The following is a 27,859-nucleotide window of genomic DNA, read 5'->3' as shown; positions in this document are numbered from 1 at the left end:
TCGTTCGCATTCGCGGCGGACGCAGCTCGGCCGGTATCCCGCGCTCGCCAGCGCTCGTTGCCCAGCGCCTCAGCTCTCTTTCCACGACGCACGCCACGTATCGGACGAGAGCCGCTCGGCGGCGTCGCGTCGAGATGGAGTGGTCGAACGACCTGTCTTTGCAGCTGATAGAGGCTTACCGCGATCGGCCCGTTCTTTGGGACGTCAGCCACAACTATTACAAGTTGGCCAACCGTCGCAACGAGGCTTGGGCTGAGATCGCCAAGCTCTTCAACTGCGACGTCATGGAGGTGAAGAAGAAGATGAATTCGCTACTGTCGTCCTTCCGCCGAGAACGACAGAAGGAGGGGCTGCGGCGCTCGGGCACCGGCCCGGAGGAGGTGTACCACTCCACGTGGTTCGCTTTCAACAGTCTCAAATTCCTGTTTGACAGATACCGGCCTCGCCGCCACAGGCACAACTTTGAGGTGAGTTCTGCCAACAACAGCCGCCCTATCTGTTTTCTGAATGTTGTATTTACTGTACAAACTGCACGTAAGTATTCTTTTTTTCGCATGCTGTAATATATTGTATACAGTGCAGGTATGCCTTTGTCTACAACACTGCAATAGACATAGACGTCGCATGAAAGTTTACCGCAAGTGTATTTCAGCCAACAACCATATTGTTATGTCCTGTTGTCTACATTCCGAAAACTCACTTCATGCAGTTCTCCATCCTCGTAGTCAACCCTCTTAATCTTTGCATAACTACCGCAATCACTTCCCTTTGAAACTGCTTACTCTAAGTAAGTATTGGTCTTCCTCTGGCAGTTCCCTACGTTGGCGAAATTGATGATTCGTTGATGCCTCAGGATGTGTCCTATCAACCTATTCCTTTTTTTTGGTCGAGTTGTGCCATAAATATCTTTTCTCTTCAACTCGATTCAGCACCTCCTTATTAGTTATCCGACCCAATGATCTAACCTTCAGCGTTCTGCTGTAGCGCCGTATTACAAAAGCTTCTATTTTTGCCAGCACCGTGTGAAGTCCACATTTCCCTTCCGCATAACCTACACTTTAGACAAATATCTTTAGAAAAGACTTTCTAACACTTAAATTTACATCTCCTGTTAATAAATTTCTCGTTTTCAGAAAAGCATTTCTTGCTATTGCCAGCCTGCATTTTATATTCTGCTTCGGATATCTTTAGTTATTATTATTATTATTATTCTAAAGCAATCTACGTGATGAGATTAAGAAAAGGTTTGTAACTGTATAAATACATAGTTGTAGGTTTGAGCAAAACAACGATGAAGGCTTTTAGCTGTTTCCCCATTGTAGACCTGTTGAATGGCGCACTGTTTACGTCACAGGCATCGTTTGAATTATGCCCTAACATCGCCTGTCTTTAGTCATTTCCCAGTGATTTCACCAGATTTTTCGAGTTTTACTGCTTTCATAATGTGAGCAGATCTCCAACCAAACTATGTTCATTTTTCCCATAAATGGAATCGTCCAGAGAGGCGGAGACATGGAAACATACTATTCATATACATATTATGAACATCATGGAGGCTACGAATATCGTTTAACCGTTCAGGATATCCTCCAACTGCTAAACTCAGGTCATTGTACAGCTCTTGGAAAATAATATCTATCGCGTAACAATTGTTTTTAAGAATGAAACATGACTAAATACTGTTAAGTGTTTCCTGTCCGAGTCCGACCATTACAGGTCACATTATGTGAGACGGCAGGACTGACATTTGGGCGTTCTATTACACAATAGGCGATGCCCAAAATCATTTCTTGGTATGACGTTTAGGACTGTTTTGGATGTAGCCAAGCGAATTCCTATTGTATATCAGGGTGTTGTTAGAGTGTCTTCTCCATTATCTTTGCAAATGAGCCTTGAAGTCCGATACGGAGCGACCATGTTGTCGACTTGACAGTTCAGCACGATAAGCGAAAGATGAAGCCCTGTGCTGTAACGTAACAAATATGTGAAAACGAAACTCGAAAATTAGATAGTCGTACGCCTTTTATTTTCACTTTCAAATAGTGAGGCTTTGTCCGTAAATAATTTCAGACACTCAATGACAAAAGCACACCCAAAGGCTGGCTGTAATTCCTTTTGCTTCAAGCCAAACAGTTTTTCATTGGCGCCAGTAGTTTGATGATGCATGTAATAATGAGCTGAAGTTGGTGGCAGTCAGGTTCATCACCGATATTGTGGTAGCCAGCAGTTATTTTTTGTTCACTGTTCGTTATTAAACTCTGCAATGTACATTACTTGAACATTTATCTATACAAATAAAAGTAAATTGCCATATGTATGAAAGAACACCTAAGAAACGTTCAACTGATTTTGTTGATTTCTTACTGTTTTTGTGGTTCGTAATTGTTAGGTTAAAGCTTGTATGAAAGAAAATTTTTCGAAAATACACCGGAAAAGTCAGAAATTAGGATGGTAGTTTTGCGCGGAAATCCCAGTAAAATAAACGCGACGGTGGGTTTGGCAATATAGGAACATAACAAAAACAAATTCCGCACTGCAACAGTGATATTGCGCTTAAAGAAAGGAATACAAATGAAACCAGTATTTCAATGTTATAGTTGGTGACCAGATCTTTGATGTTGCAAAGACTGAAGTGACATCAATCCGTGGTAATTTGGTGTGTTGTAAACATTCAGTTCGTTTCAGTTCGTGTTTTCTTTCATTTGCGTCGAAATATCGGACGGCATACGCGCAGCGCTGGCCAACTACATGATGACGCGGTGCACAGACAGTGTCTGGAGGCAAATCAAATAAGAAATTCCCAAGTGCGATCCATTGTGACTGTGGAACAACGGCTGCAGTGAGTTCGACAGTTGGACCTTACGCACAATATACATATACACGTTCACAGTAAACACTTTCAGTAAACTGGCTGCGAGAAAAAACATCCTAAACTCTGCTGTGAAAATGTGCGGTTTTGTTTTCTTTCTCGCTGTTACTTCTAACACACAACAGGAAAGTTGTGTTCGTGGCTAACTTTATAATCTTATATGTTCCTATATTAAAACCATTCGAAATACTGTCATTAAAGCCACTGTCCCCGCACAGATCCAGCAGCTGGGAAAGTCTCTCTCATACCCCGCGTACTAATCATTCCAACAGATTTACGCACTCATTTTGACTTCTATTCCCATCCAAGGTTCTGTTTGCGATAACAATGCATACGGTCAGAGATAGGAGGGGGGAGGAAATGAACATAGAAAGGGGAAGGAGGATATGGACAGAGATATGAGGGAGGAGGAGATGGATGGAGAGGGTGTGGGGTAAGAGATAAACAGGGAGCGGGCAGAACTTCATGAACATATAGGGGGGAGGAGACGGAGATGAACAAAAGGAAGGTGGAGAAGGAGAGGGATAGAGAATGGGAGAGAGAGAAGAAGATTAGGACGTGTATCCAATTCCATACACATTTATCAATGGCGTAGCACTGTAAGGTTTGCTAGTGGTTTATATTTACAATTACACTTTACCAACGACTTTAAGGGTAGCATTGCTACGGTGTCTCTTGCACAACTTGCTCGCAGCTGAGGAGCACATTTCTCAGTGGAGAGATTCATGTGTAAAAATTGTTTGTACGTAATCGATCTGATAAAATTATCTTTGCGGCTCGTGCGCAACTTACTCATTGCTGAGGAATATGCTTCTTTGGGGAGACATTCTAGAAAGTTTTAACAATTCTACAAATGAAAGGCGACAGTACACTGGTGGGATACCGGGTACCACTTAATAGGTCAGAGGTCCATTACAAGCTCAGTCTCATAGGATGCAGTCAAACACAAGACGAGGGTAATTCTAAGCAGAATCGATAGTACTGCCGTAAGCTGGCGTGGCTGTATTGGGAAAGAACAAGAGCTCCAGGCTCAAAGGGAAAGCGTACGTATCCTACTTAAAACGAAAATACATGTTTGAAGTCGGTGGTACGTATAAAACATCGTCCGAAATTGTACTAAATTCTTTGTCTGATAATTATATGAGCAATTAGTTCAGGACGCAACTCCAAATATAAATGGTTGCGTAACATACTTCACCCCTTAGCAACAAACAAGCCTGAGCACATAGGGAGCATCACGGCGGATACTGTGATTAGTTACAGCGAGACTGAATATCGTAACATCCAAATCCACCAAAAATAAACGCAAAGTACATCTACTTAAAAAAGCAGAAGGAAATCCATTTGATGTCTTCCTAAGAGACAGTCTCCGTTCCTTGCAAACTAACTATGTAAGAGTACACAACGTGCGGCTCAATTTCGAAGAAATGCTATGGACTGCAATTAAGAGATGAAAAAAGCATGCCAGATTTAAAGGGACCAACATCTCCAACATTAGCTTTAGTTTACTGGAGCTTGAAGTTCAGCGTGGACTTAAATGTGAGATGCTTTTAATGGTTCCCACAATGAATCTCTGTCCCGAAATCGGGCAGAAAATCTAAAGAGATTGTGATTGTATGTAAAGTACACCAGTGGATAGACATGATCATTACCATCACTGCGCCATAGCAATGGTAATGTTAACGATAACAGTTTCATTAAACAGCAATTACTAAATGAGGTCCGCCTGCTTAGCTGGGCGGTAACGTACTCGCCTCCCATGCAAGCGGTCCCGGGTTCGATTCCCGGCCGGGTTGGAGATCTTCACCGCTCGGGGACTGGGTGTTGTGTTGTCCTAATCATTATTTCATCCTCATCACCGGCGCGCAAGTCGCCCAATGTGGCGTCTACTGAAATAAGACTTGCACTTGGCGGCCAAACTTCCTTGGATGGGACCTCCCGGCCAACGATGCCATACGCTCATTTCAATTTTTTAGTGAACAAGGTTTTCCGAATTTCCTTCACCAAAGAAGACGAAGTAAATATTGCAGAACTGGACTCAAGAACAGCTGCAAACATGAGAAACTTTGGAGTCGATATCCTCGATGTAGCGAAACAAATATTATATACCTCTTTAGGTTGCCTTCAAAGTATGCTTACATAATAGACCCACATTGTACAACCGCGTTTTCGACAAAAGATCATACGTAAAGATCAGAAAGTCGCGCATATCGCTTCACTACACAAGAAAGGATACAAAAGTAATCCACAGAATTATAGGTTCGTATCAGTGACGTCGATATGCAGTAGGATTTTTGACCGCACACTGTGTTCGAACGTTATAGCCTCATAGGCCCTCTGCTGATTTTAAATTGTATAGACGATTTAAGAGGTAATCTGAGCAGCCGTCTTAGATTGTTTGCGTATGAGGCTGTCGTTACGGTCTAGTAAAGTCATCAGGAGATCAAAACCAATTGCAAAATAATTTAGATGAGATAGCTGTATGGTCCGAAAAGTGGCAGTTTGACTCTAAATAATGAAAAGTGTAAGATTAACCCTCTTGAGTACTAAAAGGAACCCGTTAAATTTATATTACCCGATATATCGCTCAAATATGAAGAACATAAATTCAACTAAATACCTATCGATTACAATTACGAACAACTTCAATTGGAAGGTTCACGTAGATAATTGTTGAAAAGGCACCCAAAGACTGCGTTTTATTGGCAGAACACTAAAGAGACTGCCTATACCAAGGTTGTCCGTCCTCTCCTGGAGTACCGCTGTGCAGTATGGGATCTTTAACAGATAGGATCGACGGAGGTCATCGAAAAAGTTAAAGGAAGTGTAACTCGTTTTGTATTATCACTAAATATGGTAGAGAGTGTTACGGATACGATATACGTGTTGGGGTGGCAATTATAAGAAAAATCAGAGCTCGCACGAAAAGATTTAACTCTTTGTTTTTTCCGCGTGCTGTTCGGGTGTGAACGGTAGTGCGAGGCACTTGAGTGTGAACTGCACGGTAGTCCTGCAGATTTAGATGCAGATGTAAATGTAGATGTAGAGACAATGCTGCAGCATCTAGTTCCATAGCGATAATGTGATTCCTCACAGGATTAGTAAAAGACGATTACTGCTCGAACTGTGTCCAACAAAATTGTCCTGATCTGACCCCATATGATTTTTCCAAAAATAAAAGAAACTATCTGCAGTGTGTAAGTGGGTGTGTGCGCCCCCTCAACAAAGAAATTTTGCACAACCCTCCAAGGGAGCGTTTCACAACTGCCTTACTAAGTGTCTAGGGATGATTTGCCGATGTGTAAAACCCTTTGGGAACTTCTCAAAGAAAATATCATAATCAGTAGTGGTTATGCCTTGTAGCAGCCCCCCCCCCCCCCCTCGGCATGATACTGTGCCACCTCGCCTTGTACCGTGCATCTCTCTTCAGTTCTGGATAGTTGTCCTTTTCCTCCCTTACACTGTTTTGATATCACAATCTTCCTTTCCCTCTCTTACCTTTTTCTATCTTTTCAATTCATTCTCAGTTCCTTTTCTTAAGACGTGGCGCAGCAGATTTTTGTTCCTTTTCCTTCTGGTGTCTCAGAGGCCATACATTTTCCCCAGCTCTTCTCAACATTCCTCGTTCCCCATGCTATCCTCCCAACTCACACTGTCTAGTTTCCTCCAAACCCATACTGCCAGTTCCTTTAGACTTCTTTCATCGTAGTTTCGGTATGTCCCGGTCTCCACCACATGTGTAGCAATAGCAGGACAGTGTGGGAAAGAGGTTATAAAATGGACATAAATAAAAATAAAACAAAGATAAAAGAGTGTAACAGACTTAAATCAGGGTACTTTGATTAGTAAATGAGACGCTGAAATTGAGAAAAGTGTTCTTCCGTTTTGACAGCAAAATAACTGATGACAAGTAAGGTAAAGAAGATGTAAAATATAGACTGGCAATGCAAAGAAAATAATATTGAAAAAGAGAAATATTTTAATATTGCAGTATAAATTTACCTATTAGCAAATGAGAAATATAATTTGTTGGTGCATAACTTCGTAGCGTTTTTCTGTGTTTAATAACCACAAAATGTACACAGAAGAGAGACTCTACTCATCAATAATATATTCTCCTTAACTATTTACAACAGTCTGCCAACACTGTGGTAACTTCTAGGTACCGCGACTGCAGAAATCACGGGGTTTTGAGGCGAAGAACTCGAGTCATTTTCAGAGCGCATTTTCATCCGGAACGAAATTTCCTTGAAGTTGTGCGATAGAGAGTAGAAACAGGTGAAAATATAAGGACGCAAGATCAGGTGGGAGCGGAATGACTTCTCAACCCAATTCCTGAATAGTGTTTTTTGTCAATCTATCAGAATGCTGGCGTTGAGAAGCACCATTTCACGCAGTCTTCCAGCTGGTTATTCTTGGATTTCTTCTGCAAGACGCCTGTATCGTAGACAATAAATGCTAGCAGTAATGACTGCACCTGGGGAAGCAATTCGTAGTCCACCACAGAGTCTCTGTTCCACCAGATACATAACATTATCTTTTGCGGATGCGCGCAAGCCTTTTTACGTGGATATACTGCTTTGTTTGCCCAACCATTCCTTTCTTTTTACTTTATATTAGCTAAAATAGACCATTTCTCGTCACCAGTAATGATATAGGATTGGAATGGTTGGTATTGTTCATGACCCAATTGATGACGAGCAACAGAGATGCACATATGGCCACTTTCTGATTTTTGTGATTGTACCCGTACACCCTATTTTTTAACCTTCCCCATTGCATGAAAATGTCGCACGACGGTGGAATGATCACAGTTCATCACATTGGCCAGTTCTCTAATACATTGACATGGATCATTCTGGATTAATGCGTTTAAACGATCTTCGTGAAGTCCCCAGGCCTTTGTGAACGTGGGGAACCACTAATGTCAAAACAAGCCTCCTTAAAAGGAGAAAAGCATTTTTTTCCCGTGAACTGTCCAGTGTTATTATCTCCATACACGGCGCAAATGTTTCTGGCCGCCTCCCTCTACTGATGACAATTTGTTAAAAATATTCCGATTTCACCACTTGGCACTCCATTTTCTAGCGTCCACAGCTAGAAATTACAATATGTGAACCAAAATAGCAACAGTGAACTACAAATAAAAATGACAATCAACAAATAAATCAATAGCAAATGGAATATCAACAGCAAAATAAAAACGCCATGAACTTACGCTCTAACCTATTATTTGTCTGGAGTATATCCTTATATAGAAATGAAAGGTGGACGATAAATATTACTGAAAGTGATAAGAATAGAAGCTTTTGAAACGTGATCTTACAGAAGAATGCTGGAGATCAGATGGATGAATCTGATAATTAATAAATAGGTACTGAGCACACTTAGGGAGAAAATAAATTGACAGTACAAATTCGCTAAAAGGAGCAATAGGCAGGTAGGATTCATTTTGATGCACAAATAATAATTTGATAATGGAGGTAAGTTTGTGAGGAGGGGGGTTGGTACAAGGCGTGGTGGCGGGGCTTGGTAGATTAGAGAGAAAGGTTTTATAATTCCAAGCAGGTTCAGATGAATGTAGACTGCAATAGTTATGAGGAGATGAAGAGGATATATTAGGGCGGAGAGAGCCTAAAACCAGTTTTCTGATCGGAGACCACAGTAACGACAGCAACCTATATTCCTTGAGCATTTCGTTATGATATTTTCAACAAGGTCTCTGCCAAAACCTTTGTGCATCCCAACGAGAATTAGTGCTGTATCATTTTACGATTTTGAAGAGTTGCGCTCTAACCTTCTTTCCTTTGGGAAATTCTCATTCATTATTTACAAATCATATTTTCTGCAACAGTCTGCGAATGTCTAATCGAAATTTTACTTTTGTAGGTATATATGTTTTAGAAAGCGCTATATTTCCTGACTGCAGACGCAAACATGTGGTACAGGGTGACAATTACTGAACTATGTGACAAAAACGAAATTAGTTACAAACTACGGCTTACACTCACTTTGTTCAACATGTAAACGTCACTACAGATACTCGGATTCAGGTTATCACCTATTCTATATGCATGCCATCATTGGCGATGATGTGGCGCAGACGAAACGCGACATTCTGCATGACCCGCATGAGTGTCGGAACATCGATGCAGTCGATGACCTCATGAATGGCTGTTTTCAGCTCAGCAATGGTTTTGGCGTTATTGCTGCACACCTTGCCTTTAATATAGACCCACAAAAAGGAGTCGAAAGTGTTCACATCCAGAGAGAGAATATGGCGGCCAATCGAGACCCATGACAATGGCCTATCGGTACCGCAGAGCTAGAATGCAGTTCCCAAAGTGCTCCTCTAAGACATCAAACACTCTCCTGCTTCGATGGGGTCGAGCTCCGTCTTGCAGGAACCACATCTTGTCGAAATCAGAGGCCAACCAGCTCTCCGACCGAACACACTGAGCTACCGTGCCGGCATCCGTCTGAGCTACCCATGCACAACGCTCTCCCGTCCTCGCAGCTTTACTTCTACCAGTACCTCGTCTCCTACCCTCCAAATTCACAGAAGCTCTCCTCCCGAACTCAAGTCTCGGTCAAGCATACAGTTTTAATCTGCCAGGAAGTTTCAATTTTGCTTATTGACGAACGCATCCAAATGAAAGTGGGCTTCGTCGCTAAACCAACATAAACCATGCACATACTAATTCCCATCATGCTCCGCTGCCAACCGTGCAGTTTGAACGTCGTAACGCAAACCTTTCAGAAGTTACGGCGATTTTATTTCATGTAGTTCGGTAATCGTCATCCTGTTATGTAGTTCACGAAGGATTCAAAATATCTTAGATAATCAATATACAGCAAATTCCTCCCCTTCTATCATCCCAACTAAAATGATTGATTTGATGTGAAACGCTTTCATTTAAACACGTTTCCTGTTGCCCAATTGTCATCCTTGGCGAAATGTAGATTATGAACACGTGATCTATATCTAACTTCGCGTCTACGAGTGTGCTCTACAATCCACCTTTCGGTGTGAGGCGGAGGGCACATGTTGTACCACTGCTATTTCACCCTTTCCCTCTTCCATTCGCGAATGGGTGTTGCGAAAATAAGCTTGCCTCTAAGTCTCCATGCTAATTCAAATTTCTCTGATTTTCTCGTCAGAGTAGTTCTTGGAATGTATGTGGATAAAGTAAAACGTTGTTCGCTCCTGCCCGGCAATGATCCCTCGAAATTTTAACACGGTAAATGATCTCTCGAAATTTTAACAACAGACCTAACCGTCATGAACATTACCTCCTTTGTAGCGTCTGCCACGGAGTTTATTGGCCATCTCCGGAACTATTTCGTCTACTGGAACTACGAGGACGCAGTGTAGGTAAATTACCCAGTCTATGTAATCCTACCTAGGAATTCAAATATTCATTATATTATATCTTCGCAATACTCGTCTGATTGCAAGTCCTCTTCATGAAAACGCCCATTCTGTTAATATTTATCAGATCACGCAATACATCTTTTCATTCCAGCTTGCTGACAGTTTACTTCGTCTTTGATAAATTTAACTAGACACTTCTGTCTTCAGCAAGTATGAATTCTGCTCCATTCTCTGGTAAAATTTATTTTCAGGCTGTAAAGTTCCTATCCAAAACGAATGTCCCTTATTCCGGAATTTTCCAGTTGATACGCTAACTCCCATGATGAAAGTTCCAATCGTTTATTTCTGGGGTCATCGGTTCGTCAAATTTTTCCTTTAAAGATATTCATTTATGTAAACATGGATTGTTGAACATGAAGTAAGGAAAGAGAAGGAAACTGGTTGCAGGATATTCAAACTAACCATTTCGGCAGTCAACTGCAGTTTATTTAGAAAAACAACTGAAAATTTAACTAGATTTCGCGGACAGGGATTTGAACCCCTCTCCTGTCGAATACGACTGAAGTGTCTTTACCACTGAGATCCTCCGTACCTAGCATGGTTCAGAGCTGTGACAATTGTCTCCTTTCAGTGTTTCTGTAGGAGCTTAATAGCTATCTTACCCATTGATGCCCACAGAAATCTCCCTTCTGCTTCACTCATAAGAGCAGTTTTAGTACTGCGTTTATTTGAACCCTGTATTGCTGGAGTAATTCTGAAATCGCCACAATGTACATTAATAAACGGGGTAAATTTCGGAAAATCGCGGGTATATGAATTAAAGAAGTTCAGTGTTACGGTTTCGAAGCCACAAAATATAGATTGAACAAGATTTACTCTGATTCAACTGCACTGACGAAAAAAAAATCACAACACCGAGGAGGAGTTGTGTGACATAAATTAATTTTTGGTGTTGCCGTTTTTTCATTTAGTTTATCACACGATGAGCTTGCTGCCGTTTAGCTTTTTTTTTTCATTTTACATAGTCGTTCACGAGACTCCGTGTTTGGCTGTTTTGATCCCAGACCAAAACTTAGAATTCCACACATTTGAAACAGCAATTGTAAATGAAGCAGTTTGGAATAACGGTATGCAGAACAATTACAGTACCAATCGAAAGTCATAGAGCCATTCTAAACCGCTATGAGTGGGCTATGGAAGCAAAACAAAGGCTACAAAAATCATATCTGTAACATAAAACGTGGTTGTAAATCTGGGGAAAAGAAAGATTTCTCGTGATTTCTGAAGTAATTATCAGGATATATGTAAAGTGGACGGCGCAACAGTGATTTCGGAGTAACAGTGAGATGGCTTATTTTGGCCATGGACTTGAAATCACTTGATGTAACTCATAAAACTATTTAAGTATTCACGTTTAAAAACCGCAAATCAGTGTCAGCGCCCCAAATCAATATCGTTTCTCTTTCGTGCGCACAGGAAACAGCTTTAAAATAATTGTTCTTTTCGATTGACAGTTTGCTTATAGGATTAACTCTCGCCCGCATCTCGTGGTCGTGCGGTAGCGTTCTCGCTTCCCTCGCCCGGGTTCCCGGGTTCGATTCCCGGCGGGGTCAGGGATTTTCCCTGCCTCGTGATGGCTGGGCGTTGTGTTTTGTCCTTAGGTTAGTTACGTTTAAGTAGTTCTAAGTTCTAGGGGACTGATGACCATAGATGTTAAGTCCCATAGTGCTCAGAGCCATTTGAACCATTTGATTAACTCTCGGGGTCATGGGCCAGGTTGACGTTCAAATAGGTCTCTTAAGTTTCTGCCTGCTCAAGTGTTTTGCCTTATGAAAACATCAGTTTTTACTGCATTTATCTGATTGTTAGGCCAGTATGCGCAAGCTACGTGGAACTACTAACGACCGCAGCTGAACAACGTTCGTTACCCTAAACTGTCTGCAAAGGATACTGAACGAGACTCTAACAGAATGCTGACGAAATGTGGGGCATTCCATTCAACGTTTATCCATAATCACTAGAGATCTTCTTACGGACAATGTGGCACAGAAATCAAAGATACGGGTTGAGATCTACGCCCTAGTTGGAAAGGTAGAATTGAAGTTCACGGCTATTTCTCCTACGTTACATAAACTAAAAGAACCATAGGTTGTACAGAGTTTCAGGGAGAGCATAAGGGAGCAATTGACAGGAATGGGGGAAAGAAATACAGTAGAAGAAGAATGGGTAGCTTTGAGGGATGAAGTAGTGAAGGCAGCAGAGGATCAAGTAGGTAAAAAGACGAGGGCTAGTAGAAACCCTTGGGTAACAGAAGAAATATTGAATTTAATTGATGAAAGGAGAAAATATAAAAATGCAGTAAATGAAGCAGGCAAAAAGGAATACAGATGTCTCAAAAATGAGATCGACAGGAAGTGCAAAATGGCTAAGCAGGCATGGCTAGAGGACAAATGTAAGGATGTAGAGGCTTATCTCACTACGGGTAAGATAGATACTGCCTACAGGAAAATTAGAGACCTTTGGAGATAAGAGAACCACTTGTATGAACATCAAGAGCTCAGATGGAAACCCAGTTCTAAGCAAAGAAGGGAAAGCAGAAAGGTGGAAGTAGTATATAGAGGGTCAATACAAGGGCGATGTACTTGAGTACAGTATTATGGAAATGGAAGAGAATGTACATGAAAACGAAATGGGAGATACGATACTGCGTGTAGAGTTTGACAGAGCACTGAAAGACCGGATTCGAAACAAGGCCCCCGGAGTAGACAACATTCCATTGGAACTACTGGCGGCCTTGGGAGAGCCGGTCCTGACAAAACTCTACCATCTGGTGAGCAAGATGTATGAGACAGGCGAAATACCCTCAGACTTCAAGAAGAATATAATAATTCCAATCCCAAAGAAAGCAGGTGTTGACAGATGTGAAAATTACCGAACTATCAGTTTAATAAGTCACAGCTGCAAAATACTAACGCGAATTCTTTACAGACGAATGGAAGAACTAGTAGAAGCCGACCTCGGGGAAGATCAGTTTGGATTCCGTAGAAATGTTGGAATACGTGAGGCAATACTAACCTTACGACTTATCTTAGAAGAAAGATTAAGAAAAGGCAAACCTACATTTCTAGCATTTGTAGGCTTAGAGAAAGAATTTGACAATGTTAACTGGAATACTCTCTTTCAAATTCTGAAGGTGGCAGGGATGAAATACAGGGAGCGTAAGGCTATTTACAATTTGTACAGAAACCAGATGGCAGTTATAAGAGTCGAGGGACATGAAAGGGAAGCAGTGGTTGGGAAGGGAGTGAGACAGGTTTGTAGTCTCTCCCCGATGTTATTCAATCTGTATATTGAGCCAGCAGTAAAGGAAACAAAAGAAAAATTCGGAGTAGGAATTAAAATTCATGGAGAAGAAATAAAAACTTTGAGGTTCGCCGATGACATTGTAATTCTGTCAGAGACAGCAAAGGACTTGGAAGAGCAGTTGAACGGGATGCACAGTGTCTTGAAAGAAGGATATAAGATGAACATCAACAAAAGCAAAACGAGGATATTGGAATGTAGTCAAATTAAATCGGGTGATGCTGAGGGAATTAGATTAGGAAATGAGACACTTAAAGTAGTAAAGGAGTTTTGCTATTTAGGGAGTAAAATAACTGATGATGGTCGAAGTAGAGAGGATATAAAATGTAGACTAGCAATGGCAAGGAAATCGTTTCTGAAGAAGAGAAATTTGTTAACATCGAGTATAGATTTAAATGTCAGGAAGTCGTTTCTGAAAGTATTTGTATGGAGTGTAGCCATGTATGGAAGTGAAACATGGATGATAAATAGTTTGGACAAGAAGAGAATAGAAGATTTCGAAATGTGGTGCTACAGAAGAATGCTGAAGATTAGATGGGTAGATCACGTAACTAATGAGGAGGTATTGAATAGGATTGCGGAGAAGAGGAGTTTGTGGCACAACTTGACAAAAAGAAGGGACTGGTTGGTAGGACATGTTTCGAGGCATCAAGGGATCACAAATTTAGCATTGGAGGGCAGCGTGGAGGGTAAAAATCGTAGAGGGAGACCAAGAGATGAATACACTAAGCAGATTCGGAAGGACGTATGTTGCAGTAAGTAATGGGAGATGAAGAAGCTTGCACAGGATAGAGTAGCATGGAGAGCTGCATCAAACCAGTTTCAGGACTGAAGACCACAACAACAACAGGTAGTAAAATTCCGTATCTTCATCTACTTCGTGACCATCAATCCTGATGTTAAGTTTCTCACTGTTCTCACTTCTGCTACTTTTCATTACTTTCGTCGTTCTTCGATTTACTCTCTGTCCATATTCTGTACTCATTAGACTGCTGCTCATTCCATTCAGCAGATCATGTAATACTCACGTTAGCAATGTCATCAGCGAATCGTATCATTGATATTATTTCACCTTGAATTTTGATTCCACTCCTGAACCTTTCTTTTCTTTCCACATTGCTTCTTCGCTGTATAGATTGAACAATAGCGGCGATAGACTACATCGCTGTCTTACATCCTTCTTAATCCGAGCTCTTCGTTCGTGGTCATTCACTGTTATTATTCGCTCTTGGCTCTTGTACATATTATATATTACCCGTCTCTCCCTATAGCTTACCCCTATTTTCTCAGAATTTCGAACGTCTTGCACCGCTTTACAATGTTGAACGCTTTTTTCAGGTCCACAAATCCTATGAACGTGTCTTGATTTTCCTTTAGTCTTGCTACCATTATCAACAGCAACGTCAGAATTGACTCTCCGATGCCTTTTTCTTTCCTAATGACAAAATGATCGTCATCTAACACATCCTAGATTTTCTTTTCCGTTCTTCTGTATATTATTCTTGTCAGCAACTTTGATGCATGAGATGTTAAGCTTATGATGCGATAATTCTTGCACTTCTCAGCTCTTACAGTCTTCGGCATAGTGTGGATGATATTTTTCCGAAAGTCAGATGGTATGTCGCCAGACTCGAACATTCTACACACCAATGTGAATAGTTGTCTTGCTGATTTTAGAAACTCTGGTGGAATGTTATCCATTCCTTCTGATTTAATTGATCTTAAGTCCTCGAAAGCTCTCTTAAATTCTGATTCTAATACTGGATTTCCTATCCCTTCTAAATCGACTCCTGTTCCTTCTTCTATCACATCAGACAAATCTTCTCTCTCATACGGGCATTCAATGTACTGTTTCCACCTATCCGCTATCTCTTCTGCATTTAAGAATGGAATTCCCCCTGCACTCTTAATGTTACCACCCTAGGTATCAAATATAGGCCTTAATTTGAGGCGGATATTTCTGAGAATGTACGGTTGGAACTCAGCGTTTTATAGTACAGCAACATGGACTGTGGGAAAACCTGAACAGAAAGAATCGAATCATTTGAGATGTGGCGCTGCAGACGAGTATTGAAAATTTGGACCCATAAGGTGAGGGATGATGTAGTTCGGCGCAGAATCGGGGAGGAAAAGAATGTGTGGAAGACACTGACAAGAAGAAGGGGCAGGATAATAGGACATCTGTTTGGACATCAGGGAATAACTTTCATGCTACTAGAGGGAGCTGTAGAGAGTAAAACCTATAGAGGAAGACAGACTGGAATATATCCGGCAAATTATTGAGAACGTAGATTGCAAGTGCTGCTCTGAGATGAAGAGATTGGCACAGCAGACGAATTCGTGGCGGGCCGCATCAAACCAGTCGGAAGACTGATGGCTCAAAAAACCGTTTTTTCAACTGAACTGAGGCCTTACGTCAAGTCTGCAACTATCATTTGATCTTCTGATTGAACTGTAAACAGGTAATTCAGTGTTTTGCTCTCGCTCACGCATTTCTATTGTCAGCTACTGATTCTGTGAATTCAACAGTTCTTGAAAGTGATCGCCACCCACCCACCCACCCACCCACCCACCTTTAAATTTGTCTGACAAGAATGACTCCCTGGTCAGTCGACTGAAGCATGCACATATGCGGTGGCAAAAATACAACTGTCACATGCGAGTCGAAATTAATTAGAGCAACAGGAGGATGACCTAGTGCGTTGTCGTTTAATAACATCACGTTAAACGGGATTTGTTTTAACTGGGAATAACGTTCGACTTAAGGTATGAAGTGATGACCAAACCAGTCCTCAAAAATGGAAGCTGTCACCTAAGCGTTAGCATTCGACTTCCAGATTACAGGAAACCCAGCTTTCGATTTATTTTTTTAATACTCTTGGAGTTTCTAAACGATATACTAAGAGAGATTTGAATCTACAATCACAGCTGCATTCGCACCAACGATCATTATCAATTGATCTTTGGTGGCTTTAAAACCTGGAAAGGTTTTCCCTCCACGTGCATTTAAAGTCCTTGTATGCATCTTCTTCCAGTACAAATCAGTTTCATCTACGGTGAATATAGTTTGGCTAGTATAACCACTTCCGTCTATAATTGCCTTGAGTTTCTCTGGATAGAGTAATGCACCTTCTTTACCAGCGCTTTCTGTCTCGCCCGTTTTGCGATTCTATGCCAGTTACAATGACTTTTGAATCGACTACACCAACCATTACTAGCTTTAAGTGTTCATCTTTAGCCACCTCCCCAGCATCATCTTTCAGTCTCTCAAAAATCAGCTTAACTTGAGAGCAAACCGTTTTCTGATCAACAGAACAATTTTTCATTCTTTCTTGATTATCACACCATAATTTTAACATTGTTTTCACCTGAACGATAATACCATGACGTTTACAAATGACAGTTGAATTCAAAGACTAAGCATTTTTCACAGCTTCAAGTATTTTCCTTTATTTTTTATTATTGTTCTGACTATTGATACCGGTAAATCAAACTTCTTTGCCACCTAACAAATTTTAATTTTTGTATCGAATACTTTGATAATATTAAGATCAAATTCCAAAGTTAACGATTTCCTTTTCTTGTTGATGCAAATAAATCAGTTCTGTTTTGTTTAGATGATATATCAATCAAGCCATCTCTGTGGATAAAACGGTTCCGCATGAAACACGTACGAAACTGTGTAGGCGGAGCGGGGGAATAGAGGTGCGCAGCACTCAAACAAACGAATCGCGTTAACTCCGGATCTGGGTAAAAACGGGGCACTAAATGTATTTTTAGCTGAATATGGGCAGTTTATGACATTATGACGAACGTCAAACCAAGTTAGGTACAGCAGCAGCAAGTTTGTTACCATGCCGACTCCGTAGCCGAGGTTGCACCCGAACGCTATATTTCTGTGTTTCTTTTTTTGTTTTGTAGGTCATCTGAACATGGAGGTAACAAGATAGAATCCCCGCGTTCTAAGAAAATTATCACCGTAATTATGTCAGCAACGGGAGGAGAGGTGACGTTATACAGTTCTACAGTCAAACCTCCACCCAGTGTCTTGTATAGCTGATGACATTGACACTGATGAGCCACCCGTTGGAGGGGGATGATGAACTCGGCGGCTCCATTGGCATAAATTTAAAGGAGTGGGCTATCCTCCGCTACCGGATTTCACTATATTTTGACAAAGACTAATGACATCCGACATTTTCGAGCTAATCTAGGTGTATTGTGTGTCTTAGTTACTTATTTGGCATTCCGTCTCCGGAGAGAGGAAATGCAGACCGTAAATAATTATACTCAGTATTCCATTTTTCGTTCGCCTTTAATATGAAAATAATTAGCCGTCTTTTCTCCAAAAAACATGACGTAGTGCATCCACGACGCTATCATACTTATCACTTGATCCAGCTATACACACACGAGAGAGGTGGCGCAGTGAACACACTGGACTCGCGTTTCAAACCCGCGTCCGGCCATCCTGATTTAGATTTTCCGTGGTTTCCCTAAATCGCTGCAGGCAAATGCAAGAATGATTCCTTTGAAAGGGCACAGCCGATTTCCTTCCCCATCCTTTTCTAATCCGAGCTTGTGCTCCATCTCTAATGACCTCGTTGTCGACGGGACGTTAATCACTAATCACCTCCTCCTCTAGATTTACATAGTGCATTCATCCAACACGGTCATCTGCTCAAGACACGACACTCATACGTTATACCACTTTAGAGCACAGCAACGGAACCTATTGATAAAATGTAATCTGAGAATGTGTACTGGAGCAGTTTTCGAACTCAGATCCGTCAGTAGGTTAACTGTCAAATCACACCACATGAACCGATTCAAAGCATCAACTTATTACACAGTTTCAGATGGTCACATATGATCAACGCACCACATACCAGACAGTAAAGGGTTCACCCTCTACAACAACACTGAGGCCGTCGGGAATTCAGAAACTCCCCTCCATCCTGCCTCTTGGCGGTGCTAGCAGTGTCGGTGAGCTTCAGTGTGGTTTCGAAGGGAAGGAGAGGAGCCAGTGGCAAAGTTGAAGCTAAGATTCTGTCCTTGAGGTTGTGTGTGTGTGTGTGTGTGTGTGTGTGTGTGTGTGTGTGTGTGTGTGTTGAAGAGCCATACAGCGGAAGTGTGAGACAAGTTACGCACATATAGCAAATTGAAATATTACTTAATCGGGAGTTCATTTCTAGCACTCTAATAATCACAGTCAGTTGTTAACACTTGCCAATCAGACGTAAATGTGTTTGACAGGTTCCTTTTACTGACTGATCTTACAGTTAATCTCCCTAGTGCATCGAGAAACATCTCAAAATGTTCTCTTCCAGTGGACGACATCTCCTATTGCATTTATCTCTGTTCAAACACAATGTTACCTGTTGCAGTTTTCCTGAAGAGCTCCTGATTTCATATCCATATCATCTGTTTTAGAGATTTTGTTTTTAACCAATAACACACTTTGTTAAATCCAAAGGACATAACTTTTGACATAACCGCATTATTTCCCGTTATGTACTTGTAGGAGACGTTTCAAAAGCTGCTGTACTTCCCAAATATCCTGTTTGTCTGTATTTGCCTCGCAGCAATGGAAAAGTTACAAGACTGAGTCCTTGAATCCACACACTGCAGCCCTGGACCGCTTTAAAAACAAGCAAACTATTCTACACCCTTGTGCAAAACTGAAGGGCGAAAGTAATTATCGGATGATGTGGCACTGCCAAGTGATATAGCTCGATGTAACGAGGAACACATATGTACAGAAAGCACACCTACAATACAATACAGAAGGTAATTAAAAGAAGTATGCAATGTGACGGGCAGAAGTGACACTTTTATTCAAGGACGGTAATTGCATTGAAGTCACCGTGATTCATAATGCTTCCTCGGGACATTGTAAATGGAGGGATGTGTTTCTTTTTAGGATGTGTGATCACCACGGACAGCAATGCATGCTCTGCAACGTCTCCCTGCTCTACTTAGAGATTCCTGACAAAGGAGCAGGTAGACAAAAGGCATTTATTACAGTTATCCTGGGAAAAACGAAGTTATTAGTTCGCAAGGACCGTTATTTGCTCAAGTTTTTAAATTAATTATAAAACAAAGCATTACTTCGTTTGCAAAGCTTGCAACAGGATCCTCTAAGAACTCGCACTAGACGTTGAGGTTCTATACTTTGTACTACTGAGGCTATGATTTAACTTTTAGGCGACGGTATATGACACATTAATGATAGTAAATACAGTAATAATTATAAAGTCAATTAAATGTGCTATTATAAGGTATGAAAAGTTCACACATTGGATCCGCAGCTATACTGAATTTTAAAAAAGGTCCATTCAGTTAATTTTACAAAATTAAGATTTCGTAGCCGTTTCTTGACAGACTGTCTGTTGAATTCTGTCTCAAGATCTTCGGGCAACGTTTGCTTAATGATCCTTCTGACGTTTTGCCAGCTCAGTGGCTGGTATATTGTTGAAGATTCACCCTCCATTTCTGGTGGAATTCGAACGCGCGGTGGGAGATTGTACAAAGGGTGTTCCAGGAGAAATGGTCAGTATTTAGGGATATGACAGTAACGATCATTTGAAGCAAAAATTCTAGTAAACATGCGCTCTAAAATGCGTACTTGAAGATCTATGAACAGTTTTTCATCTTCCATACTGTGAAACAAATCGCTTCTACTGCAAGCTCTTTTCTTCCATATTTTGAGAGGTGGCAGTATGTTATCTCTACTGAAAGCTCAAAGCTCTTAAGACATGCATTTTACAGCCCGTATTCATTAGACACTTTTGTTCCTAATGGTCGTCCCTGTCCGTTCCTCCAGGGACACCCCATATACCTGCCGCGCCAACGTCTTGACGGCTTTGACTAGTCGTTACCGCTGAGTTTCTCCCCTTGTTACCTGCAACAGTTGTTTGCTGCCGCGCGAATACAGAACCCGTTGTTTCATCTTCGTTGCTCAAACCATTGTCATGTTCGTGAACTTCTATGGTTTGCTTGAACAAACAGACGTGGTAGCCCTTCTCCACGGCGGGAGCCTGCATCTCACTCTGTGCCTGTCTGTCGGCAACTTTTGTTATGTCGTTGTTCTCTCACAGTACGTGTTCCACCACGGTCGATAAGCCTACAATACCGGTTATGTTCAATGATCCCGGTATTGGTGGTTCCTTACTTTTATTAGAGCTACCACGGAATAAAACCCTCTTTCTCTATTTGACTCACAGAACGCAGAACCAAACCTTTATCACAGTGCCTTACAACTCTGTAAGACTAACGAAGGAGAGAGAACGGTAAGGCTCTCAGTTTGGAACACTGCGAGGTTCCAGGCTTTTCAAGATGACGAATAATCATTCTCCTTTGATAGCAAGACATTAATCATGAAGTAGCAGTTATTATTCGATCCACGGGCTATTCTATTGGATGATATGATGGCTGTTTCTAGCTTCGTTATCATGAAGGGTTTCATAATTTGATGATCGTCATTGGTCGGTTCGAATGTCGTTTTCTGACGTTTGGAGGGTTAATCAGGGCGGAAACCCAATGACTAGGTATTTTGGCATCGTAGAGAGCCACCCATCCTTAGCATTACGGAACCTTCGGTATGTTGCCATATGGTCAAAAATGGTTCAAATGGCTCTGAGCACTATGGGACCTAACAGCTGAGGTCATTAGTCCCCTAGAAGTTAGAAATACTTAAACCTAACTAACCTAAGGACATCACACACATCCATGCCCGAGGCACATTCTCTAGCGGTCGCGCGGTTCCAGACTGAAGCGTCTAGAACCGCTCGGCCACACCGGCCAGCGCCACACTGTCGATAATAGGGTTCGATGTTTAAATTTTTTTCTGTAAGTTAGAACTGGTCGTATTGCTGTACCCAGAAGCCAATAAAAAAAGGAAACTGATCGCGGACAATAGACATTGGTATTTCATCCTCGTGAAGCTTGCAAGTGATAAACCATTGTTTGATTTCCAAACTATTGAAGTCCTTAGTTTTTAGGAATTTTCATTGGTGGCTTTACAACGATTAGGCCTTTACTAGTAGAAATACCGTATTGGTATCGAAACGTTTAAATATTTTAAATTATGAATAATTGACTGTATAAACCACGCACACAGACGTATACGGATACATGCAGCCGATGGTGCCAAGTACGACTGATACGCTGTGTAAAATGCGCTCAGGACGGCCTTTTATACTCCGTTCGTTACGGCAGAACTTTGTACATCCGATACATTCTTTTAATTGGACCATTAGATGTATGCAAATGATGACTGCAGTTTCCCATCGGCAGAAATTAGAATAATCTTTATAAATAGCAAATAAAATATCAAATTTTAATAACAGTTCCAGATTTCGTTCTTGGAACGAAAATAGGACCTGCGAGGCGGACAAAATAAAGAATCTCCCAAGGTATATTATAAGGCCACAATACTAACATACGTCAAGCTTGACTGTAGGGATTACATAAAAAACACAACCGAATATTTGAAAACAAAAATAGTGCTCACTATAGGAATAACAGCTTGTTAATTTGACTGCTCCACAAGCTCACCTCAGCGTAAAAAATGAGCTGCCTCGCACATGCACATGGAAAAAAATGGTTCAAATGACTCTGAGCACTATGGGACTTAACTTCTGAGGTCATCAGTCCCCTAAAACTTAGACTACTTAAACCTAACTAACCTAAGGACATCACACACATCCATGCCCGGGCAGGATTCGAACCTGCGACCGTAGCGGTCGCGCGGTTCCAGACTATAGCGCCTAGAGTTGCTCGGCCACTTCGGCCGGCTCGCACATCGAAGTTAAACCTGTTGCATAGAACGTACTTTTTCAACAAAGCAATGGAATGAGGTAAGTATGTGCGCACAGCTAAACGTTGGTTACCAACTGTGGAAACTGGAAATTCTTCGGGGGAGGGGGGGGGGGGGGGGTGGTCGTCATTAGGAGCGGGGGCAGAATTAGGTCCCCTAACCTTATCAGTCGACTATCATTTATTTTTATATTTGTTTCGACAGAGTCACATGAGCATTTCACAATGCAGTGGTCATCTTCAGAACATGCGTGGATCAGAATAACAAAGTGAACATGAGAACGGTGGGTGTTGTCGGTCCGTCCCGAGCGCAATATGGTCTCAGTAGCAGCTGTGCAGTTACACCCTTAGGGCGTTCATGCGTACCCCATGAACATGAAGCACTGAGTTTTCTCTGTAGGGTCATGATAGTCTTATCGCATTAGTAAGCAGTTTCACAAGTTTTGTACAAGAAACTTACACCACTGAGAAAAAGCATTGATTATGCCGTGTGGCTAGAGCCTCCCGTCGGGTAGACCGTTCTCCTGGTGTCTTTCGAGTTGACGCCACTTCGGCGGCTTACGTGTCGATGAGGATGAATTGATGATGATACGGACAACACAACACTCAGTCCCTGAGCGGAGAAACTCTCCGACCCAACCGGGAATTGAGCCCGGGCCGTTAGGTACGACATTCCATCGCGGTGACCATTCAGCTACCACGGGGGGACAAACATTGATTAATAACGGCAGCTGAGATAGGGAAGTAGTATAACTGTAGTATACAGGAGAGAAGGTGTGACTCACCTCGTACTCTGGTTGCAGCTGCAGCGGGTTAGCTTCGAGTCACTTTTGTTACTCTGATCCATGTATAAAGACACATGCTTCAAGCAGTTTCCAATCTCCCAGATGGAAGGTGTGGAAATTGCATCTGCTCAGCTCCGAGACGAAAAGAGAGGCAGCTTGAACAATTAAACAACGATATTGGCTGTTAAGATTGAAATAGAGGCGCTATGTCTAGTATGTTCCTACAAGACTTTAATTATTGAAAACAACACGCACATGTTCTCTTCTTGCACGAGAGTAACTAGCCTCATAACAATAAAAGTGTATCTATTCGTAAAGGATTGCTGTGGGGTCTAGAATGAACTCCGAAACTTCTAGTAAGGGGAATGAATACTGTATTCATAGCTCTTCCTCTAGACTTAGCACTCACTTAAGCTCAGATGGCGTAGCGGTTAAGTCATTGGAAATGTCTTCGGGAGAAATGGGGTTGAAATCCATGTTTGGTTTTGATTATCACCCTATATCATTTCAGACGATTAGAGGACTGCTATTTGTCCAAATGTCGTAGTGTTGCCCCTTGTCGCCGGTGGAGCATTAACTTACCTTCTTTTGTTTCATACTACTAGATACGACAAATTAGTGCACATAGAAATCTCTCTATAAACCAGGGTCTCATATGGGTTCGTTTACCAAGTATTTTAAGAATGTGACTCAAGAAGCAATTAACTCTTATGACAAAATGTTATCCACAGTCAGCTAGAATAGTACACCGTTGACCACCGAGCGAGATGGCGCAGTGGTTGACACTGGACTCGCATTCGGGAGAACGACGGTTCAATCCCGCTTCCCGCCATCCTGATTTAGGTTTTCCGTGATTTCCCTAAATCGCTCCAGGCAAATGGCGGGATGGTTCCTTTCAAAGGGCACGGCCGACTTCCTTCCACGTCCTTCTCTGTCCCGATGAGACAGATGACCTCGCTGTCTGGTCTCCTTCCCCAAAACAACCAACCAGTACACCGTTGTGTGGAAGTAATACCCAACATATTCAATATTCTAACCACGCTGGTGCAAAAAGTTTCTACATCGGTACGCCAAGTCATTTATGCCTGTCTATGGCAAACAGGGGCACGTCATAACGGCGTGGAGAGCGTGCACACCGGTTGTGATTCTCAAAACAGTCTTTGCTTCTTCGGTGGTAACCGGACGCACCAGCTGCTTTGTAACAAGATTGGGACAGTTCTCAGGATCGTCCTTTAGCTCTCAAAGAAAACAACTTCAACTGACATTGATATTTTCACATCTACGTCAGTTATTTTGATGGCCAAATAGCAAATCTTATATAACACCCTTAAAGGCTCATATACTAATCAAATTGCACCAATTTCGTCTGTTTTAATTCGTCTACGTACGATTATCCCTGTTTTAGTTTTATTAATGTTCGTTTTATGGCATATTTTCAAAACACTGCCAATTGCGTTCAACGGATCTTCTGAACTTTTACCGTCGCTGATAGAATTACCGTGTCATCAGGAAATCTTAGTTTTTTATTTCTTCTCCGTGAACTTTTATTCCCTTTTCCAAATTTATCTGTGGTTTCCTTTATTGTTTGTACTATATACAGACTAAATAACATGGGAACATGTTACCTCTGAGTATTTTGCCTTTACGATTCTGACATTTCTACATCAACAGTGACGTTTAGTCTGTCATGAAAAATTGACTGTGGTCGTTTGCTATTTAACGTCTGTTCTGCTCAGTGCAGGCTTTCTTGTTATTTTTTGCTTTGCACAGTATTTAATGAAATGTTGTGTAACTTTTTTATTTAATAATTGTAATAGCTGGCCGTATCAGGTAGTAAATAAATAGTGCTGCTGTTTGGTGTTATTCTTCGACATTATTCTTCTGCTAGGATGACGACGGTGACTACGAGGGAGAGGACTTCATTACGGACGAGGAGCCGGACATCCCGACGGACGTTCTGAAGATGGAGTACAGCGAGGATAGCCCGGTGGCGGGCGACGGCGCTGTGCTGGAGCGTTTCTCGGCGGACGGCGACAAGAAGCCGGCGCTGAAGCGCAAGCGCGGCTGGTCGGAGGAGACGCGGCTGGCGGACGCGTGCGGCCTGCTCAAGGCGGCGGTGACGGCGGGTGCATTGGCGCGCGACGACTGCGCCGTCTACGGCGAGCACGTGGCCAACAAGCTGCGCGCGCTCGACCACCGAACGCGCGCCATCGTGCAGCACGCCATCAACAACGTGCTGTTCGAGGCGGACATGGGCAAGTACAGCGAGGCGGGCGCGCCACACTTCCAGCCGGCGTACTACGAGTGCGCCACCCCCGCCGGCTTCCCGCCCGCCTGGGCGCCGCCCACGCCGCAGCCCCAGCAGGCCGCCGCCGCCGCGGTCGCCGCCGCCGCCATGATGTGCCCGCCGCCGCCCCCGCAGCAGGCGCCGGCCGGCGCGCAGGCGCACGCGTCGCCCACCGCCGCCTCTCAGCCCCCGCACCAGAGTCCACGAGCCTGAACCGCACCTCAGCCGCTGCCGTTCTCACTGGTGCGCGGCACTCCTGCCGAACTGTGTACCCTCTCTAGGTCCCGTTACACTTTATATTTCCGTTGTGTCAAATTTAGGTGAAATACGAGAGGAGTTGAAAAGTTCCCACTTTCATCGGGAGATGAAAATTGTAACAGTGTGATGAAAATCTGCAAGTTGACAATCTTACACGCTTTATTTTCTGCTTACTTTCGCCGTTTCACAAATGAACACATTTTCACCTGGTTTATTATTACATATTATCGCTCATTCCATGAATCTAAATCTTTCTTCATATTTCGGAAAATAAAGTAATTAGAAAGTGAAAGGTTTGGTAATATGAAGTACGTGGAACATAATTTGGTCATACATAGGCCTTTCACGTGCAGATGCTTTGACATGAAGAATCGAGTACCACTCCATATCTTCTCGAGGATTCACGTTTCTCGAGTGCAAGAAATATGTCATTTCATCCTCCCATCTATGCGGAAAGCTGTGTAGCTTTAACCCCAAGATAACCATTTCTAGCTTGATCGAAACGCTTGCACGACTCTGAACTTTTGCTGGAGTGATCCATGTGACAGACCTAAACTTCTTGTCACATGCTCCATGTTAGTTATCTCTGTTCTTATAACATATCGAACAAGTATTTATTCACTCGTTTGCGCTTTGTGTTTTGTTATGTGCTAGTACTCACAAATCGCAATTTCTCCAAGCCTACGCATCTCTCATCGCGTTAGACGGGCTTGCGATTGTCTCGTTTAACGCTTTGACATTCTTGGCCGTCTCATCATTCACTAGGAATTTTCTGTACATTTAGAAAAAAAAAAAAATTGAAAAATTATTTTCCATCACGTTGTAAAATGTCGTACAAAACGTTTAAAGAATTAAAACTACGACAAGAAAATGAATTCTTCATATGTGAATATGTCAATTTTTACTCTCCTGTGGTAAACTGAACTTTCGAATCTGTTTCATTTCACTTCATATTCTTCCTGAAGATGGAAAATTCTGCTATAAATTTTGTGTTTAGGTCTTCTCGTTTCTCATATTTTTGGTGGACGGCTGGACTCCTTGTAACATGCATTCCCCCTGTATCCATGCTTAAACTCTCTTCGTGACATTTTGTTTTTATAGCGATATGTAACCCAAGAACACTATGTGAGCCAAATGCTCTGCTTTCTTCTGCCGCTAACAAGAATTTCATATTCAAGAACATCATTTTCGTTCAGCAGTTTAAACGCTGTTATGCGTTTAGTCCATGTCCTTTTAGTAATATCATATTTTCAGTTAAGTAATGTTGAAGGTGTACATACCGAATATCGCAACCTCTGACAGGTTTGCGAAAGAGAATAAGCTTGAAGAATGTGTGTAAGATTTTTTTTTTCCTGATCCTCTGCATCGTAGTAGTATAACATGAGTAATTGAGTAATTTAGCCAGCAGACCAACCTTTTTCAAACTTCACACTTAAATTATGTCCCGATACAGAAGTCATTTGCGTGCAGCGGTTCATGGAGAACATATACGTAATTTTGTTGGACCTCCTACGAAATGTCTTTTGTTATAATACTTCCTACTTCGGAATATTTTGCACTTTGGGGCAGATATTTTTACGAATACTTATATGAGAGTTTCTGTCCTTGAAAATCTGATAAAGTACTTTCTTCACTATGTTTCTCAGGAAATTATGTGTGCTCAGTGTTGCTATCATCGTGAAACGACTGTCATTCATAGCAATAACACAGGTCTCAGTGTATTATTTCTGTGCGTAATTGACTGAACATATTACTTTGTAAATGTACTAGCTATAAATGACTGGGTTCAAACCGTGTAAATAAAACAACCGAAAAATGTGTAATAAAAGCACTACAAAATATAACGATTTTTACGTTTGCCATTTTCCTTACAAACATCTGTTTCTGAATGAGCTTCACTGGAGGCTGAGTGAAATATGTCGCAGCTACTTGAATCTCCTCGGGGCGGCGTCTTCTTTCACAAAGTTGTAGCGATGCCATCCCGAGTTCTACGTGTACTCTGTCTTACAGCGAGCAACGCTGTAGGCAGCGAAATGGGAAACATAAAGACAGGAGCAACGAGTTATGCACTGGCTTCTTTGGTGTTTTTCCCTATGTTTACA

At 42.0% G+C, this 27,859-nt stretch overlaps 2 protein-coding genes across 3 annotated transcripts in view; one reads left to right on the top strand and one right to left on the bottom strand.

The window, feature by feature from the left end:
- Nucleotides 1–27,601, top strand: LOC126354950 (uncharacterized). The gene is made up of 2 exons (XM_050005035.1): nt 1–467; nt 25,101–27,601. Exons 1-2 carry the CDS (start codon nt 135–137, stop codon nt 25,710–25,712), a joined length of 945 nt encoding a protein of 314 aa, XP_049860992.1. The 5' UTR covers nt 1–134; the 3' UTR covers nt 25,713–27,601.
- Nucleotides 1–27,859, bottom strand: part of LOC126354919 (uncharacterized) — a 514,129-nt gene that overhangs the window by 431,152 nt on the left and 55,118 nt on the right. The gene's annotated exons all lie outside the window — the stretch shown is intronic.

This window comes from Schistocerca gregaria, chromosome 1 (genome assembly GCF_023897955.1).
Source record: "Schistocerca gregaria isolate iqSchGreg1 chromosome 1, iqSchGreg1.2, whole genome shotgun sequence".
NCBI lineage: Eukaryota > Metazoa > Arthropoda > Insecta > Orthoptera > Acrididae > Schistocerca > Schistocerca gregaria.
This window is presented reverse-complemented; position numbering and strand designations above follow the sequence as displayed.